Source organism: Tubulanus polymorphus, chromosome 4, assembly GCF_964204645.1.
Source record: "Tubulanus polymorphus chromosome 4, tnTubPoly1.2, whole genome shotgun sequence".
NCBI classification, from domain to species: domain Eukaryota; kingdom Metazoa; phylum Nemertea; class Palaeonemertea; order Tubulaniformes; family Tubulanidae; genus Tubulanus; species Tubulanus polymorphus.
In genome coordinates, this window is record NC_134028.1 from 17682293 (window position 1) to 17698656 (window position 16364).

General features: G+C 36.1%; 1 protein-coding gene across 3 annotated transcripts in view; it reads right to left on the reverse strand.

The window, feature by feature from the left end:
- Positions 1 to 1563: 1563 nt before the first annotated feature.
- LOC141904732 (von Willebrand factor A domain-containing protein 8-like) overlaps positions 1564 to 16364 on the reverse strand; it is a 200922-nt gene continuing 186121 nt past the window's right edge. For 2 of the 3 annotated variants that reach the window (XM_074793378.1, XM_074793377.1), the window contains 3 exons: positions 16006 to 16104; positions 4800 to 5038; positions 1564 to 2323 (listed from right to left, as the gene is read on the reverse strand). In XM_074793378.1, the coding sequence (XP_074649479.1) occupies positions 2221 to 2323; positions 4800 to 5038; positions 16006 to 16104 (441 nt within the window). In that variant the 3' untranslated portion in view covers positions 1564 to 2220. The remainder of the gene's footprint in view (positions 2324 to 4799; positions 5039 to 16005; positions 16105 to 16364) is intronic. The other variant, XM_074793379.1, reaches the window with a different exon arrangement.

Genomic DNA, 16364 nt, shown 5'->3' on the forward strand with positions numbered 1-16364 from the left:
ATGATAACAATGGCCCCCACGCAATAAGTGCATACGTTAGGTGACTTTGGATATAGCTTATATATAACAGTTTTTTAGTCCAGCAGGGAATGAGATTTTTTAAGCTTCTTAAAAGATATAAATTTTTGTTTAATTTGTTGATTAATTGTTTTACATGAGGTTCCCAATTTAGACGATCATCAATTAGCAAACCAAGAAATTTAGTAGAGTTTACCATTTCAAGAGAGTGTTTTCCAAATGCTATTTTGTATAATGATTTGTCAATGGTTTTATCTTTTGAAAAAAGTAAGCACTTTGTCTTATCTATGTTAAGAGTGAGTTTATTTGAGTTTTTAACCAGTCAATGATAATATTGAGATCAATTTTAGCATTATGCAATAGTGAATTCATATGTTTGTTGGAAATAAGTAAGTTAGTATCATCTGCAAAGGAAATTGTCATTGGTCTTCCGGTGAAACCAGATAAAAAACACGTTTCTGAATGTAGCCCCATCGGACAAAGAAAAAGGTAACTGGATATTTTCCGTAAGATTTTGAAAAAATCTGCATGTTGCATGGTATTTATTTCATTCAGCTATTTGTTTGTATCTTTTGCCGCAATTCTTGCTATGATAGTGAACGAAAACATGATCCCTAACATTATGCAAGGAAGGTTGATAACGACAGCTGACATCGATGAAGAAAATGTGTCGTTAAAAATAACCGATGATACTGTTACTCTGTCTCGAGTTAAATGCTACTTTTAAGAACGTGCATTTGTGAAACTGTTGAAACTACAAGATAAATTGAGAAAGAAAGAAGATGAATGGTTGTGTGTCACATGTAAAAAAACTATGTGAATGAACAGTCAGTTCGTTGTGATAGGTGTCTGGAATGGTTTCACATCTCGTGTGTTGGAATGTCTTCACTAACCAAAAAATAACTTGGATATGTCGAAGTTGTTGTGATTGAACTGTAGTACTTAGTAATGAAAATATTATGAAAATGATGTTCGATTTCTCGATGTAAATATCTTAAGTTTGAATCTATTATCGTATAATCTATTATTACACTGTGCAATTTAGACTAAGAACTGCTGTTTTATGTTACATGTAAACATACAGTATGTATTTTGTTTCTTGAAATTAAATATTTTTTATACATATACATAATAATTTGCTGTTAACCATGCTTATACTTGAATGAGAAACATGTTTTGTAAATATTTGAGTTTTCGATGTAAATAAGTTTAATCTGCACTGTGCAATTTAGGACTGCTGTTTTATGCTATGAATTTCGTTTCTAGTATTTTGATTATTGAAATGAATTTTCTTGTCTTTAAATACACCTGCTTTCTTGAGTTTTTAGAAAATATTGAAGTTTCAATCTATTTGAAAACTGTGCAATTTAGTTTAATAACTGCTGTGTTATGCTACATGTATTTTGTCTCTTGAAATTAAATATTTTCTTTAAAACTGCTGTCCTTCACTTAATGAACAATTGTATTGAAATTAATTATCTGAGTTTTCAATGTAAATATTAAGTGTTTTTAGAGTTATATATATATATATATGTGTCAGTTTAATCTTGTCAGTCGACCTCCTCCACGGGTGCCTTCAAATACGATCTCCCTTCAAAATTAAAAATCCCTAAGCATCATCGGTTCCGTCAATATTAAGCGCTAGTCGTCAGTTAAAACACGTCCGTCAGAATAGTTTAATGAACTGCCCGGACGGATCCATCAAAATAGTCACTGCTACGTATTCGTACGGAATTCGTCAGAATAGTTCGGACGGGTACGTCAGAATAGCCGCCGGTGTTATTCGTACGGCTTTTAGTCAAAACCAGTTCCGTCAGAATAGCTCGGACGGGTCCGTCAGAATAGCCGCCGGTGTTATTTGTACGGCTTTCAGTCAAAACCAGTTCAGTCAGAATAGCTCGGACGGGTCCGTCAGAATAGCCACAGCGTTTTATTTTACCGGGTCCCTAAACGTTAGATTGTTTGCATCTGGCCAGAAATGAGAAACGAGGTGTCTTTTTCGATCTCACTCAGTTCTTTCTAATTGGTACAATGTATCACGTTGCCCTTGTTTCTTATTTCCTTAAAGACATGTACTATTCAAGTAGCTAAAGCACATGCACCAAATAAACAAGTAAACCTATAAAGTACTATATGTTTCTTTTTCACTTTACATGCATTCTTTCTAAGCAGGTTTAGACGGCTCCTCTATGAATTTTCTCGTTATGATAACACGGTTGATGTAAATATATTCTGTAATATTTTTGGTAATGTCTCGGTGTCCATACAAACAAATCCCTTTCCAGACGGAAGATTCTTCACCAAACTGCAAGGAATTATGAAATATATATATATATATATATATATATATATATATATATATATATATATATATATATATATATATATATGAGGTTTTGACAAAATGTTCAAATTCCAATTCATTTCACGAAAAGCTCATGACAGGTTGGTTATACGCAGTGATTGAAAAAAAAAACAATGAAATTTACTACAGTCACCTCCTGATATACTGCCCTCCCATATACCGCCATCCCGGTCTACAGCCAGGTGTTCTCAATGTACATCTCTATACAAATACATAGGAAAACAACCCTTTTATACCGCCATACTCTCGTTCTGCACCGATGCTGGTGGTATATCAGCATAAACATTTACAATTTATAAAGATATACGCCTAATTCTTATTTCAAAGACTCTACGCACTTGCCATTAATTTTTATCACGGCGGCACTATGGAACGCCATACTAGCAAACACTACACGTCGAATTTTAACTATGTATTCGCAGCGTTCGCAACAAAGCAAGAGTCATAATGAGATTTAGCGCTATATAAAAATTTTATTTTATTAGTTTTATTATTATTATCAGCGTATAACCAACTCACAATCTTACGAAGTTAGTTTTGAAATTCTATAACAAGATGCATTTTTCAACAGTTACTGTAAATTTTTTAGTCATGCCATCATCGTTCACAAGGTGGCGCTGAGGTGAATTATTTCTACTGAAAAACGCTTCTTGGTCAACTCAAAACTAACTTCGTAAGATTGTGAGTTGGTTCTATGATTCCGAAAACCTTGTTCAAATTCGATATAGAATTTTTGCCAGGATGGCATTGCATACGGTGTGCAGTTGTTACAATCATTTAGAATGTTAGAATCATTTGCAGTTCCCAGCGAAACTTAAACTAGTGGGGCGCACTTTTCATATACATACACGTAGCTAGCACGGTGTGGAGCATTAATATACATAACAGCGCATGTGTTTTATTTTAACAGCGCATGTGTTAAATTTAGTTCCAACAACAAATAAATAACTAGATTAATAAATAAGCAACGCGTTCTGATGAAATTCAATAGGGTAATAGATTTTATGACTGCATAGAATGTTTTGAAAGTTCGTACAGCAGGGTTCGTAAAGATCAGGGAAAACTGGGGAAAATCAGGGAATTCAGAATTTTTTTCCCTGCAGGGAAAATCAGGGTACCTAGGCTTTTTCCTTTGAAATCAGGGAAAAGTCAGGGAATTTCAGATTCTAAGAAATAGAAAATTTTCTGAATACCATTGCTTTGGTATCTGCTGCTATATGCTCTTAGCAGTATGCAGTGTTGCAGTGTGTTCGGTACCAGTTTACAATTATCCAGGTATTAATGCCAGAGGTATAAATACCATAGGTAATAATGCCAGAAGTAAAAAAGGAAAAATCACGCGTAGAAATGCCAGAAGGAAATATTAGGAAAATTTAGTGAAGAATTTATTAACATCGAACCTGAAAATTCTTATTTACACTAGATTTTACGTAATGAATGCACAGTTTAGAACATATTCCGGCCTATGAAAAATAAAAAAGAGTGAATGACAAATTTGTAAAATAAAGAGAATCACAAATCTATAAAATAAAGTCTAACATAAGAAATTCATTAAAATTATTGATATTTTCATTTTGAGATCATTGGAAATTAGAAAATTAACACATATTCTTATATAATTGTAATAAAAAAGGGAACATGATAAAACCTGGAAGTAAGACGGTAGACGATACCGTGGGTTCATGTGAACACCTGCTGATTTCTGCGGGCTAAGCCAATCATAGAGGAGTCTTTGCTTTCTGATTGGCTTTTCATAACCAATATTTTTGCGATCAGATATTCCCGAAAAAGCTCATATCAAATTTAACGAGGCCCTCTTTCAAAATTCAGCTACGTAGAGTTTGGAGAATGGATAATGCTCTAATGAATGATTTGTATGAATATATGCTCAGTTGCACAGTAAAAGAGCCTTTACTCTGGAAACCATGTCATTTCAGTTCGCTCCATTTGTATAGTAATAGGCTCAGCCTACGGCTAGCCTAAAAACATTTTTAAAAAGTCGGAATTCCCATTAAAGTCAGAAGATTGGGAACCCTGGTCATGAGTACATACCTTCAAGAAGACGATTAAAAATACGTGTCAAAATACATGTTTAAAATAAGTGTCAGGGCGAATTCAGGCGGCTTGAGGAGTAATAGGCAGGGCGGATACGGGTGGCTTGAATGCTAATGGGTTTGTTACGCAGTACTAGCGTGTATTTTTGACGTATTATATTTCACCGATCACAGTTTCACGGGTGATCAACCATGTATATTATTGTGTATATAAACCTTTTCCTGCAATTAAGTGGGGTTCAGTTTTCGTTTGTAGTTTTCAGTTTTCGAGTTATTTTTATGCCTTTGGAGGATCTACAGTCCCAGGTCATTTTCCGTATGACAGGGTTAACTCACAACTGAGGAATTAGAAAATTACTTACTGATTAGCTTGTTTTCCGAGGGAACCTACGAATATAACGAAAGCATTCACGTCTTCATCTGCTGTTAAAATTTGTGCGAAGTGAGTAGGTTCAATTCCATATCTGTCTAAATTTGCATCGCTGAGTACAATAACAAACTTCTCATCAGCAAATTCTTTAGATACACTGTGAATGGCATGTTTAGTGGCATGTAGTGTATGATCACCACTCATACAGAACTGTGAATGAGCATGCATTGTCTGAAAAACAGAAAAAATCTTGACATTTAAGTTTGAATATTTTCTTGACACCAGCCATTAAGAATTTTTCAATGAATTGTTTAAAGGTTTTTTAACAAAAACAAACACCACTGCACTTTTCCAATCAGCAAAATAATTCAAATTTCAACTTAGTCAAAAACTGGACTTGCTCATCCATATAGCATACATATCACCGTGTAAATACATGTTTTGGGATAAAGGGTCACAGGGAGGAAAGTTGCCAGAGAATATAAATAAGAAAAATTAAAAATCACCACCAAAATGTATAAAAAAAATAACTTGTAGTTTTTTGTTACACGGATCAAGATGTGTAATGATAAAGACTCCTCTGTCCTGAATTATGTTCTTTGAATTATGTTTGCGTTTATTCTGTAAGCCACCTTCATGCCTGACCAGGTGTTATATATTGCGTATCTCGAGTCGAACTACGTGTCTGTCCCACCAATAGCAAGTAGGGAATGACCCCTGCAGACCCTGATCTTTGGAATCAAAAATGATGAGTTGTATCCAGGGGTAACCATACTGTGAAAAAGCATTGTCCTGCTATGAATGGTTCTTTATAAGAATTGATTTTACAAGGTTTTGGACAAAAACCTCTAGTAACCTTGACCTTTGAACTCCAATATTACTTAGGCATTTTGAGGGGTAATTATAATTGTCCAGCTTTCAATGTTTATTTATAAATCACCTTTAAAAGTTTTCTGGCAAATTACGTCAACTGACTTTGACCTTTTACCCTTCTCCCCAAAATCAATAGGGCACATCCTCTCCCTAGGGATAACACGCTATGTAATATCATTGTCCTGCTACCAACACTTCTTTTTGAATCACGTTCACAAAGTTTCATATGAATGACCTGTAGTGACCTTGACGTTCAATCCTTGGACCCCAAAATCAATAGGGCAATCCTCTCCCTGGGAGTAATCATACCATGTAATATCAATGTCCTGCAATGAATAGTTGTTCCTGAATCATGTTCACAAGTTTCACATGAATGACCTCTAGTGACCTTGACCTTTGATCCTTGGACCCCAAAATCCTCCTCTCCATCGGGTTATCAAACCATGTAATATCATTGCCGCTATCAACGGTTGTTGAAATATCACAAGCAGAAACAGACGGACAGATGGAGGCGGATACCAACTCTGCCGCACGGGGAACATGAATTAAGTTTAGATCAGTCTTATGAACATGAAATCATATGGGTTTATTCATCCGTGAATATATTCCTCCAGAATTCAGGAAATGGGTACCTCGAGCCAAGAACAGAACAACACCAGAGAACACTAGACAGTGATCTCAGAAATCCTACAGCAAATCCGCAGAAATTTCGGATGTTACAAACAGTGATCCCACAGGGCCTTCAGCAAATCTGCAGAAATTTCGGAGGTTACGAAAAAATAAGTAGAAAATTGAACAAAATAGCCCCGGAATTACAGCAAAGCACCCACGAAGTGGGGGGAGCTCGGGGCGGCTGTCTCCTCTCGAAGCTAGAGAAGTTTTTTTAGAGGGTGTCACTAAACCTAAGACCCGTTAGGTCTTAGGGGATGGTATGGTAGCTTTATGGTAGCTTTAAAATTATATATAACATTATCATTCAATATTACAAATATATGATAACATTTGTACATACAAAAAGTGATAAGAAAATAAATAATTTTGATTTTACAGCAAGGATACTTCAGAAAGCTTTAAGCTTGAAAATACGAAGCACCTTAAAAAAAGAGATAAGAAAACAAATAAATTGCCCATGGGCAAAGTTTGGTTTACCTTGAAAGCTAGAGGTTGTTTGGAGTAAGGGCATTGCTTGAAAAATCTTTTTAATTCGTGACTTCAAAGTTTCACAAGTTTATATTGTATTCTATCTTTCTTAAAGAATTATTTTGTAGTCAAATAAGACCAAAGATATACATTTGTTTGCGGTCCACGTCCAAAATTTTGTAGGGTACAAATAGGCGCAGCAGGGAAACTATTTTATATCTTCAAAAAAATATGTTTCACAATATGAAAAAATATTCAAATAAGGCCATCCCAAAATAATTGTCTGTTTGCCGCAACACCGACTCAATTTTTCAGGATGAGTAGGTAGAAATTTTTTTTTGCAAAATTTTTGGGAAAAAAAACAAATTTTTCACCTTTGGGCTTTTTTACATGGAAACAATATTGCAAAAAAATCATATACGTTGTGCACGGGAAATTTGTCTAATAGCGTAGATTTCAAGAATTATTCTAAAATTATAACTTCGTCCAGAGCGTCATCTCTGTGTTAAAAATGAAACAGTACATTGAATATGTGCGCGCTTTTACGTTACCAGCTTTAATATAGTCACTATTAGAATGAATGACAGCTTATTGGAACTCGCCAGTTTCCTGGAAACTTAAACTAGGCCACATGTCAAGGCATATTTTCATACGATGCACACTAAAATTCAAACATACGTAGCTCATAGTCGGTCGGCCGTTTTTATCAAAAATAAAATTCATTTCAATGAACCCCAGAAAAAAGTTTTCACTCGGTACCTCTGAAGTTGGGTTGGTCGGGTTACGGCAAACAGACCATTATTTTGGGATGGCCTAAAATTCATATGATGTCACATATCAGAGGGTGGCTGAATATTGGGTCTTGGAAACCTCTTCCAATGTTGGCCACGGAAGCTAAAATACCGGTACAGAAGAAATCGGCTATTATATCGTTCTAAATCCTGGAATTTACCACTACAATATTCAGACCTCGACAGACCTTATAGTTTGCTGCTTAGTATTATCAGGTCACAAGAAATTACAATTTATTACAAATTCTATCGAACAGAAAACACAGCGCTCATCTTCTGCTACAATTATTCAGCCTATTATCATGTTAAACGTGCACGCGTTACAGCATCACCCTTAGTAGTGTACTGTACGAGCTTGTGTGTGTGTGGTGTAGCACTCCGCGTGCATGTGGAGGCCTCGTGTAAGTGAATATTCGCTTACACCTCAATGTCAATCAGCACAATCACCGGGTATTAAAATGAAACAATACCTATGGCAGATGAGTGAAATAATTACATCCTCACCAGCAATGAGCATTCGAAATCCGCACGTATACGGCACCTAGTCCAATGAAACGTACGCCATTCTATTTTAGTAGCACTGGAATTCCCCGTACATCCCAAAAAAGCCAATCCCATTCGCTCGTAGAGACAACGCCCCCCAATCGAGGTCATTGCAATTTTATACGCGAGAGCTAAGAATTTTCCCGCCAAAAACAGTTTTTCGTAGAATTTTAACTCAGTTGACCATGTCATCGACAGAGGTTCGCCATGTCTTCAATCGCATCGATTATACGTCGTTTAAGCCGAGAACCAATGAAACCAATACTCACATCAAAAAACGTACCGCGATTTTACATGAATTGGCTCAATGCCAACATCATATCGCTGACAAAGGTAAACCAAAAACAAATATAGCTGCAAGCAGCGATAACGGGTTTCTGCCTTTCTGGATAGAATGTCATACAGGGATGCCAGCAAAGATTTCACCCGAAATCAGTTCGTTTTATTCCGCCTTTTTGAAGGAGCGCCACACTAGGGATCAGCTCACAACATGCCTATGTTGACCCACGAGTGCTACTGCGTGCAAAGTCCTAATGTGCCAAGTTATGGGGAAATAACATCGAGAATAACAACGCTTGGGTGTTTTAACCATTCCCTAGTGACAGTTAAAGCGCATATTCGGTTATTATCAGTTCCGACAAATAGTGATCTAAATAAGAAAACCGAATTTGGCCCAAGGCACAAATGAGGCCTATAGGGTTAACTATGCTGGAGGGAAGGCCTAGTAAAGGAGTGACAAGTCAGTCTGACAAGTCAAGCGATCAGACGGGACTACCATTTACATATGAAATTGATGTCCAATAACCATTATAAAAACATCACGAACGGTACCATCACTCCCCATTACTCACTGTCACTGGTTGCTGACCTGCAATCATTCTTTATCGGTGCAGTGGGTAGGTATTTTCAACTGACTTAGTTCTTCTATGACATCACCAACGCCGCTGTGTCACGGACCTCCAATTTGTAATGTATGTGATGTATAAACTGACTTTAGACCGTTTTATATCGACGACAAAAAGTTATCACCGACGCTGACATTTTCTGACGCTTACTAGTATGACCCCCTTATGGACCGGACGATGTCAATTCAATTAAATAAACGCGTACCAGTACAATAAATAAATAAACCCTGTTGAATTTTGGTTGTATTGATATCCGCGAACAAAACAAATATTATCATAGAATGTTTAAAAGGAACTGCTTTTAATAACAGTATGAATAAACTTATTTCACAAACAAGGAAGTACATTTTTAACTTGTGAATGGTCGAACCCCAGTTATTCACAGTAACCTGTGATTTGATATTCTCGGAGCCTTCCTTCTTTATTTATTTATGAAATGACGTCACAAACTTTCAGATTCGCGCCAGTACGCGCGCCATGATTGATGATTGCTATTTGACCGGTGTTATCATTAATTTTTAGTAATTTTAAGTATAAAATAGGAAGCACAGTACATCCATAGAATCTACGCGCAGAAAGAGACTGTTATATTACTATCAGAGTTTAACATTTTGTTTCAAAGAAGTTAATGTTTTTATTGAAATATTTGAATAAATACATATATTGTAGTATAGATTCAATCAATAAATTATGAATTGATTTGGTCTGGGTTTCCGGCTGATGTTGATTTTGGCTTTTATGGATTACAAATTCTATAGTGATAACTAATTGATACCTGCAACATGTGTGTAAATCAAACCTATTCCACAAGTTGCGTGTGTTTCCTAATAAACGGGAGAGTCACTCTTGATCTTGAGTTATTAGAACTAGGGGTCCAGGGACACCATGCCCACTTGGGAAGTGGTTCCAAATGCTCAACAATCTAACAATTCAGGTATCAAAGGTATAAAACATCCCTTTTCAAAGAATACCCATCACAAACTGCAATGAGAAATGGCCAACTCAGAATTCGGGCCAAAATTGACATTTTTGGACACTAAAAAAGGTCATAGGACGGCCATCTTGAGTCCGTATCCCAATTTTTGTTATGCTGATGGGCCCAGGGGGCATTCACATATATCCGAAAGATCAAGGTAATTGATCAAAGCATCTTCAAAATTTCCCTGTGTAAAAAGTGTTGATTTTGGCGAATAACACTGGCTGCCAGTCGGCCATCTTGATTCTGACAGCCAGTTTTTGGCCTGAAGATGTGTGTAGGGTAGATACATGTGTAACCCAAATATCAAGAGATTACATTGAAGGATCTTTAAAACTTCCCAAAATAACTGGATTCCGTCTACTGATGGACGAACGAACGAACGGATGGACGACGGACAAAAACTGAATGCAATAGCCCCCTGGGACTAAAGCCCCAAGTGGGCTTAAAATCATTCAAAAGGAAAGAAATGAGTTTGCCTGTTATACGCACCAAAAATACTTTTGAAATAACTGGAATATGTTTGTGGAAGAAAAACTAACCGACTCTGCAGTAGATCCCGCTCAAGACATTTAAATAATCGAAAGGAGACCTAGTTTCTCTCCATCACAACATTGAACGATCCTGCTCTGGTGGATAGAAAATCGATGCCGCCTAATGTTTTCTATCCACCACAGCAGACTTGTGTGTTTGTTTATTTCCGCTATGCGTACACTGTGAGATCTGTGTGACAAAAGGCAAACTATTTCCAGGTTTCCCAAATTTCCGTCATTCTAAGAAGATCGGGCAAACTGCTAGTCAAAATGCTGAAACTGTGGGCAAAGCAGCTAAAATGATAACGCTGAATGAATTTCTACATAATTTAAACATACGTGGCGCCATCCTCTGACATTTCGGCGCATGAGCTGCGGTGGGAAAACGTCTTTGAGGCATGGAATTGTCTTTTTTACTACGAAACAAAACATCTTCTTTTGGGCGGGGAATGTTGCCGATAGAGACATCACATTGAATCCGTCAAAGAAGACAGGCTTAATTTGTGATACTGCGCAAATAATAGGAACAGGACTTTGTAATTCTAAATAGGTGTATCAGAAATTCAATTATCATGTCAAATTACTTCCAAATACTCGATTCTTGACTCAAATTATATCCTAGATAATTGAGTTAGAGCTGTTTTGCACTGTAAATACATAAATTCATTTTTCATTCAATGTCAATAATCACATGTGTACTGTTTACTAATATTTTACTTATTTATCATTTATATCTAATTCTTTATTGTATAAAAGCAACAATGTTTAATGTCATTAGGAGCAATAAAGGTATTTTTGATTTAAATTTGAATTGTCTTGGAACATCCTCACTTGCCCGGGTTTTAATGCCTCCTGCTGAAGCTCTCGCCTAAACAAAGCCTGGCCGCAGAACCTTCATTTGTCTATTATTACACTTCCCAAGATTTCTTTCGTGGACAGTTTGCCGCTGAACAGCCACCAGTCTATGTATTAAGCCAATCACATCACATGCGTTGTTTTTCGCTGGCAGGTTCGCTCTATCAATACTAAACATCCGATTCACTAGATATAGGCTATAGTGGCAACCCGTCCACCCAGGAAATCTTAGACCCGAGTAATACAGCAATAAGGTCTGCAGCAGGGTTTGTGTTGTGTGAGCTTCGGCAGGAGGCACTTAAACCTCTGCAAGCGAGCATGCTTTAAGTTAGGGTACAGTGCTCAAGTTAGTAAAAAGAAATGTAACAATGACAGGATAATTTGGCTATCGTATTTGAATCAACGTGTATTTTATTCATTTTATGCATTATTCATAGACTGATGTATTTAGACCAGCGCAGCTTACTGGTTCGTACGATAAACCAGGCAAAAAGTGACTTTTATAAAAGAAAGATGACTAATGTTAAAGATACTTATCGCGTGATAAATCATTGGTGAACAAAAAGCAGTTACTGATGAACGTATGAGCCAGTTTTTTACTGAAAAGATATCAGAAATAAGAAGCAACCTTGATCATAAGGGTGCTACATTGGATAACTCTACTTTCTATGCACTTCATCAGCCCAATGTTGTTAATACGCTCGCTGAAATACAACAAACTACTGAGTCTGTGAAGGTAGTTCACTTATTCGCTCTATGCCAGCTAAAACTTGTAAACTTGATCCGTTTCCATCTGAGTTCATAAAATCTTCTGTGCAAATGGCAACTGTTGTTAAACTTATTACAATGATTGCTAATATGTGTATTTCGTCTGCGAATTTCCTGATATTCTGAAACATGCAATTGTTCTACCACTTTTAAAGAACCCCTCTTTAGATAGTGAAATTTTGAAGAATTTCAGACCTGTCTCAAATCTACCATATTTATCAAAGGTCATTGAAAAGATCATTGCATCGAGAGTTGTAGATCATTTGAACATAGAAAATCTTTTTGAGCCATTTCAATCTGCATACAGAACATATCACAGTACTGAAACAGCTGTTTGAAGGTTGCGGATGATATCAGATGTGCTATTGATCATGGTAACTTATTTCTCCTTGCTATGTTGGACTTAAGTTCAGCTTTTGACACAATTGACCACGACCTTTTATTAGAACGACTTAAAGGCCGAGGAGCAGTAAAAAAGCCCAATCAATGTCAAAGATGGCAGTACCCATGCAGCCATAGTGCAGTGGAGAGCTCCAACAGTTGAAGCTGGAATTTTCCTATTTTCTCTGTCAGTTATCCGATTTGGATCCTCCTTTTTGTCAGACATGTGTTTTAATGTTTAGTATATTCATTTCTGCAGTCAAAAATGTGTTTTAGGTCCTCCTCTTCGAGAAATAAAGCTTTTTAGTTGGCATTTCCTTCAAAATTTGAATCTTTGAATGACATAGAGGGAGGAGTTATCCAGTGAATTAGTGTAGCTCACAGAGCACAGTAACAGTAATATGATACCTATAGTCATCAGTATACATAAACAAAACATGGCCTCATTCATAGTACCAAAATTTGGCAACATCAAAACTTTTTCTATGGTCAATGGATCAGTCTGAAATTTCGTACGCTTGTTTAGCTATCTACCATCAATGTTGTGTCCAAATTTCATCGAAATCGGATAAAAATTAATGATTTTCAAAAATTTGAAATGTCACTAAAATCTTTAATCTTGGCCCTATATCTACAAAAAATTATCACTAGCGTCAGATTTTCATTCCCACTATGACTAGATTAGTTAAAATTAGTTTAGAACTTCATATGAAAACTTTTATGAATATGTCAAATTTAACTGTGTGTGACCTGCAGTTTGTTGTTAGCCTTCGCTCTCTATCCTTCCAAGAGTGTAGTCAACCTTGGCATCATTTTTGATGATTCTTTTTCATTGGGTGAACAAGTAAAGAGTGTGTGTAAGAAAGCAAACTTCCATCTATATTGCCTTAGTAAGATACAACATCTTTTGGATTTTGAAACCTGTAAAACTGCAGTCAATTCGCTTGTCATTTCGAGAACTGATTATGCCAATTCTCTTTAAACTGGATTACCTGCCTTATTACTTAATAAACTGCAGTTAGTTCAAAATAACGCTGCAAGACTTATCACTACGACGAAGCGTGGAGAACATATAACTCCGATTTTAAAACAACTCCACTGGCTTCCAGTTCATAAACGTCTTGATTTCAAAATATTGTTAATTACATACAAATAATAATAATAATATAGCACCTGAATATCTATCTGAACTTTTTACCCCATACATTCAATGCCGTCAACTACGCTCTAGCGTGGATTGGTCAATCCTCTGTAAACCAGTTCCTCGGAGGAACATTGGCTCTAAATCTTTTAGTTATGTGAGTCCTACTTTGTGGAACTCATTGCCAAAATCTATTCGTGATAGCCAGTCACTGTCAATTTTTAAAAAGAGGCTAAAAACTCACTTTTTTCAATGAAACTTATGATTGAAATGTTGTTATGGCTCTGTATCGTTTTATCGTTTTATCTCTTAATCATATTACTTATCCTGTTTTATGTAAAGCGTTACGAGTCTGTAATGAGAATAACGCTATATAAAAATAAACATTATTATTATTATTATTTTATTAGTCTAATTTGAGTGAGAACAGAATTCTGGGTGGGGTAGGTGTTCAAAAGCAGTCAAGGCACTGTTGGGAATCGACAGATTCAAAATGGCATCTCCGTGAAATATCCAATCCGTACTTATAGCGTTAACTATGCAGGAGGGAAGAAGGCCAAAGAGTAACAAGTCAGTCCAGCGAGTCATGAAATGGAAACTTCATTTCAACTCAAAGAACTTGACGTCCAATAATGATCATAAAAACAAAATCACAATGGGTACCATCACTTACTATCACTGCTGCTGCGATCAGTATTTATCGGTGCAGTGGGTAGGTATTTTCAACTGATTTTAGGCCTGTTAATATAGGCGATGACAAGGTACCACAACGCTGACATATTCTGACGCTAATTAGAATGGCCGCATATGCGGAACATAAGCAGAACATCTACGGCCTTATGGACCGGACCAATTCAATATTAAAAAAAAAATGTGTACAATGAATAGATAAAACCTATTGAATATTCATAATATTCATATCCATGAACAAAACATTGAACTGAAGCTATTTTAAATGCATGTATCTAGCGTTTTTCAGTCGCGTGCGTACGTACGTTCCATTCTTAAGAACTGGCATTCCGTATTTAGTCTGAATACATGAATCAATTGCTAGTCCAGATAGTGGATTTCCACCTGTTTTGACTGACAGTAAGCAATTTTAAGTTTAAATATGATGTACAGTATATACATAGAATCCGTGTGCAGATTTGGAGCATGATACTTCTATCAGAATTCTACATTCCGCTAAGTAGCTGTTAGTTGTCGAATCCAAGAGATGAATTCTATGTGATGAAAAAAGTGGAAAATATGTAAATAATAATAATAATCAACAGAATTACAAGAGGGTTTTCGACGAAAGTCAGAAATCAACAGAATAACAAGAGGGTTTCAGAAACCCTGATAAAACCCGGAAGTAAAACAGTCGACGATACCACGGGTCCACGTGCACACCTGCTGATTTCTACGACTAAGCCAATCGTAGGGGAGTCTTTGCTTTCTGATTGGTTTTTTAAAACAGATATTTTTGCGTTCAGATTTTCGCGATAAAGCTCCTATAAATTCTATATGGATAATGCTTTCATGAATGATTTGTACAACAGCACAATCAAAGGGTCTAAGGATGGCCTGAAAATTAGTCAAGATTTTTGGATACATTTTTCATGTTTTTTTTTTTGAAAATGAGAAGTAATCCATTCTCAAATTATTCATGCAAAACATATATAAGATCTGTCCTTTTTTCTATAGGAAAGTGGCCTTTTCGCGGTGAAAAAGCACCCTTTTTCTTGAAATAGAACTTCCCCAAAAAGCCCAACTCCCATCCAAAATAAGATGTTCATGATCATGGCAATTCGTTATTCATTTAAAGCAAATTCGTATATAGCTTAAGAGGTTAATATCTTAGAGGCAGGTGAGGGAAGTGAAGATAACTTACACTCCAAGATTCTGTTTGCAAGTACAACTGATCAAGATTGTCATATTGGTTATCCTAACTCAAGCGCATCACAGAAAGTGAATACAGCAAGAAAGAAATCATGTGATGAGTTCATTGTTCTTAATCTTATCTATAAGTTTGACATGGCTTTGCTATTCATCAAGCCCATCAAAAGCTTGTTATTCTTCAGCGGTACTTAAACATGAGGAAATGTGTGACTACAATGTCATAAGCCGTGGATTTTCTCAAGTAAAAGCTGTACTAAAATCAAAATTAGTAACATCCTTATCATTTATAAATATATCAAATTTTAAAAATAGGGTTCTACACAATGTTCCATTTAGAGATTTGACCTTTAAAACAAACTTGGCTCAGTAAAGTTTCTAATGAAAAAAATGCAAAAAGCATTCAGCACAAACCTTTAATACTTGCAATCTCTGTTGGTTATCAGCCGGTAACTGATCTAATTTTGATAATTCAATATCATAATCCTCTCCCGAATGTCCAACTATATCAACCTTCAAAATAAAACATAATACTTATTTCTTACACTCTAAAATTACAATTCTCAGTATGAAAATTTGTATTCCCGAGTATACTTACCTACAAAACATACTAGCCAGTAACCTTAGCTTGCTGGTATGACAGCCTGAAATTCAACTTGGCCTTCCACCACCAGTTGGTGGCCTCACTGGATGCACGCTCATATAACTCTTGGGTAACAATTACCCCACGAGCGGGGTAAGTATACTCGGGAATACATATTTTCATACTAAAA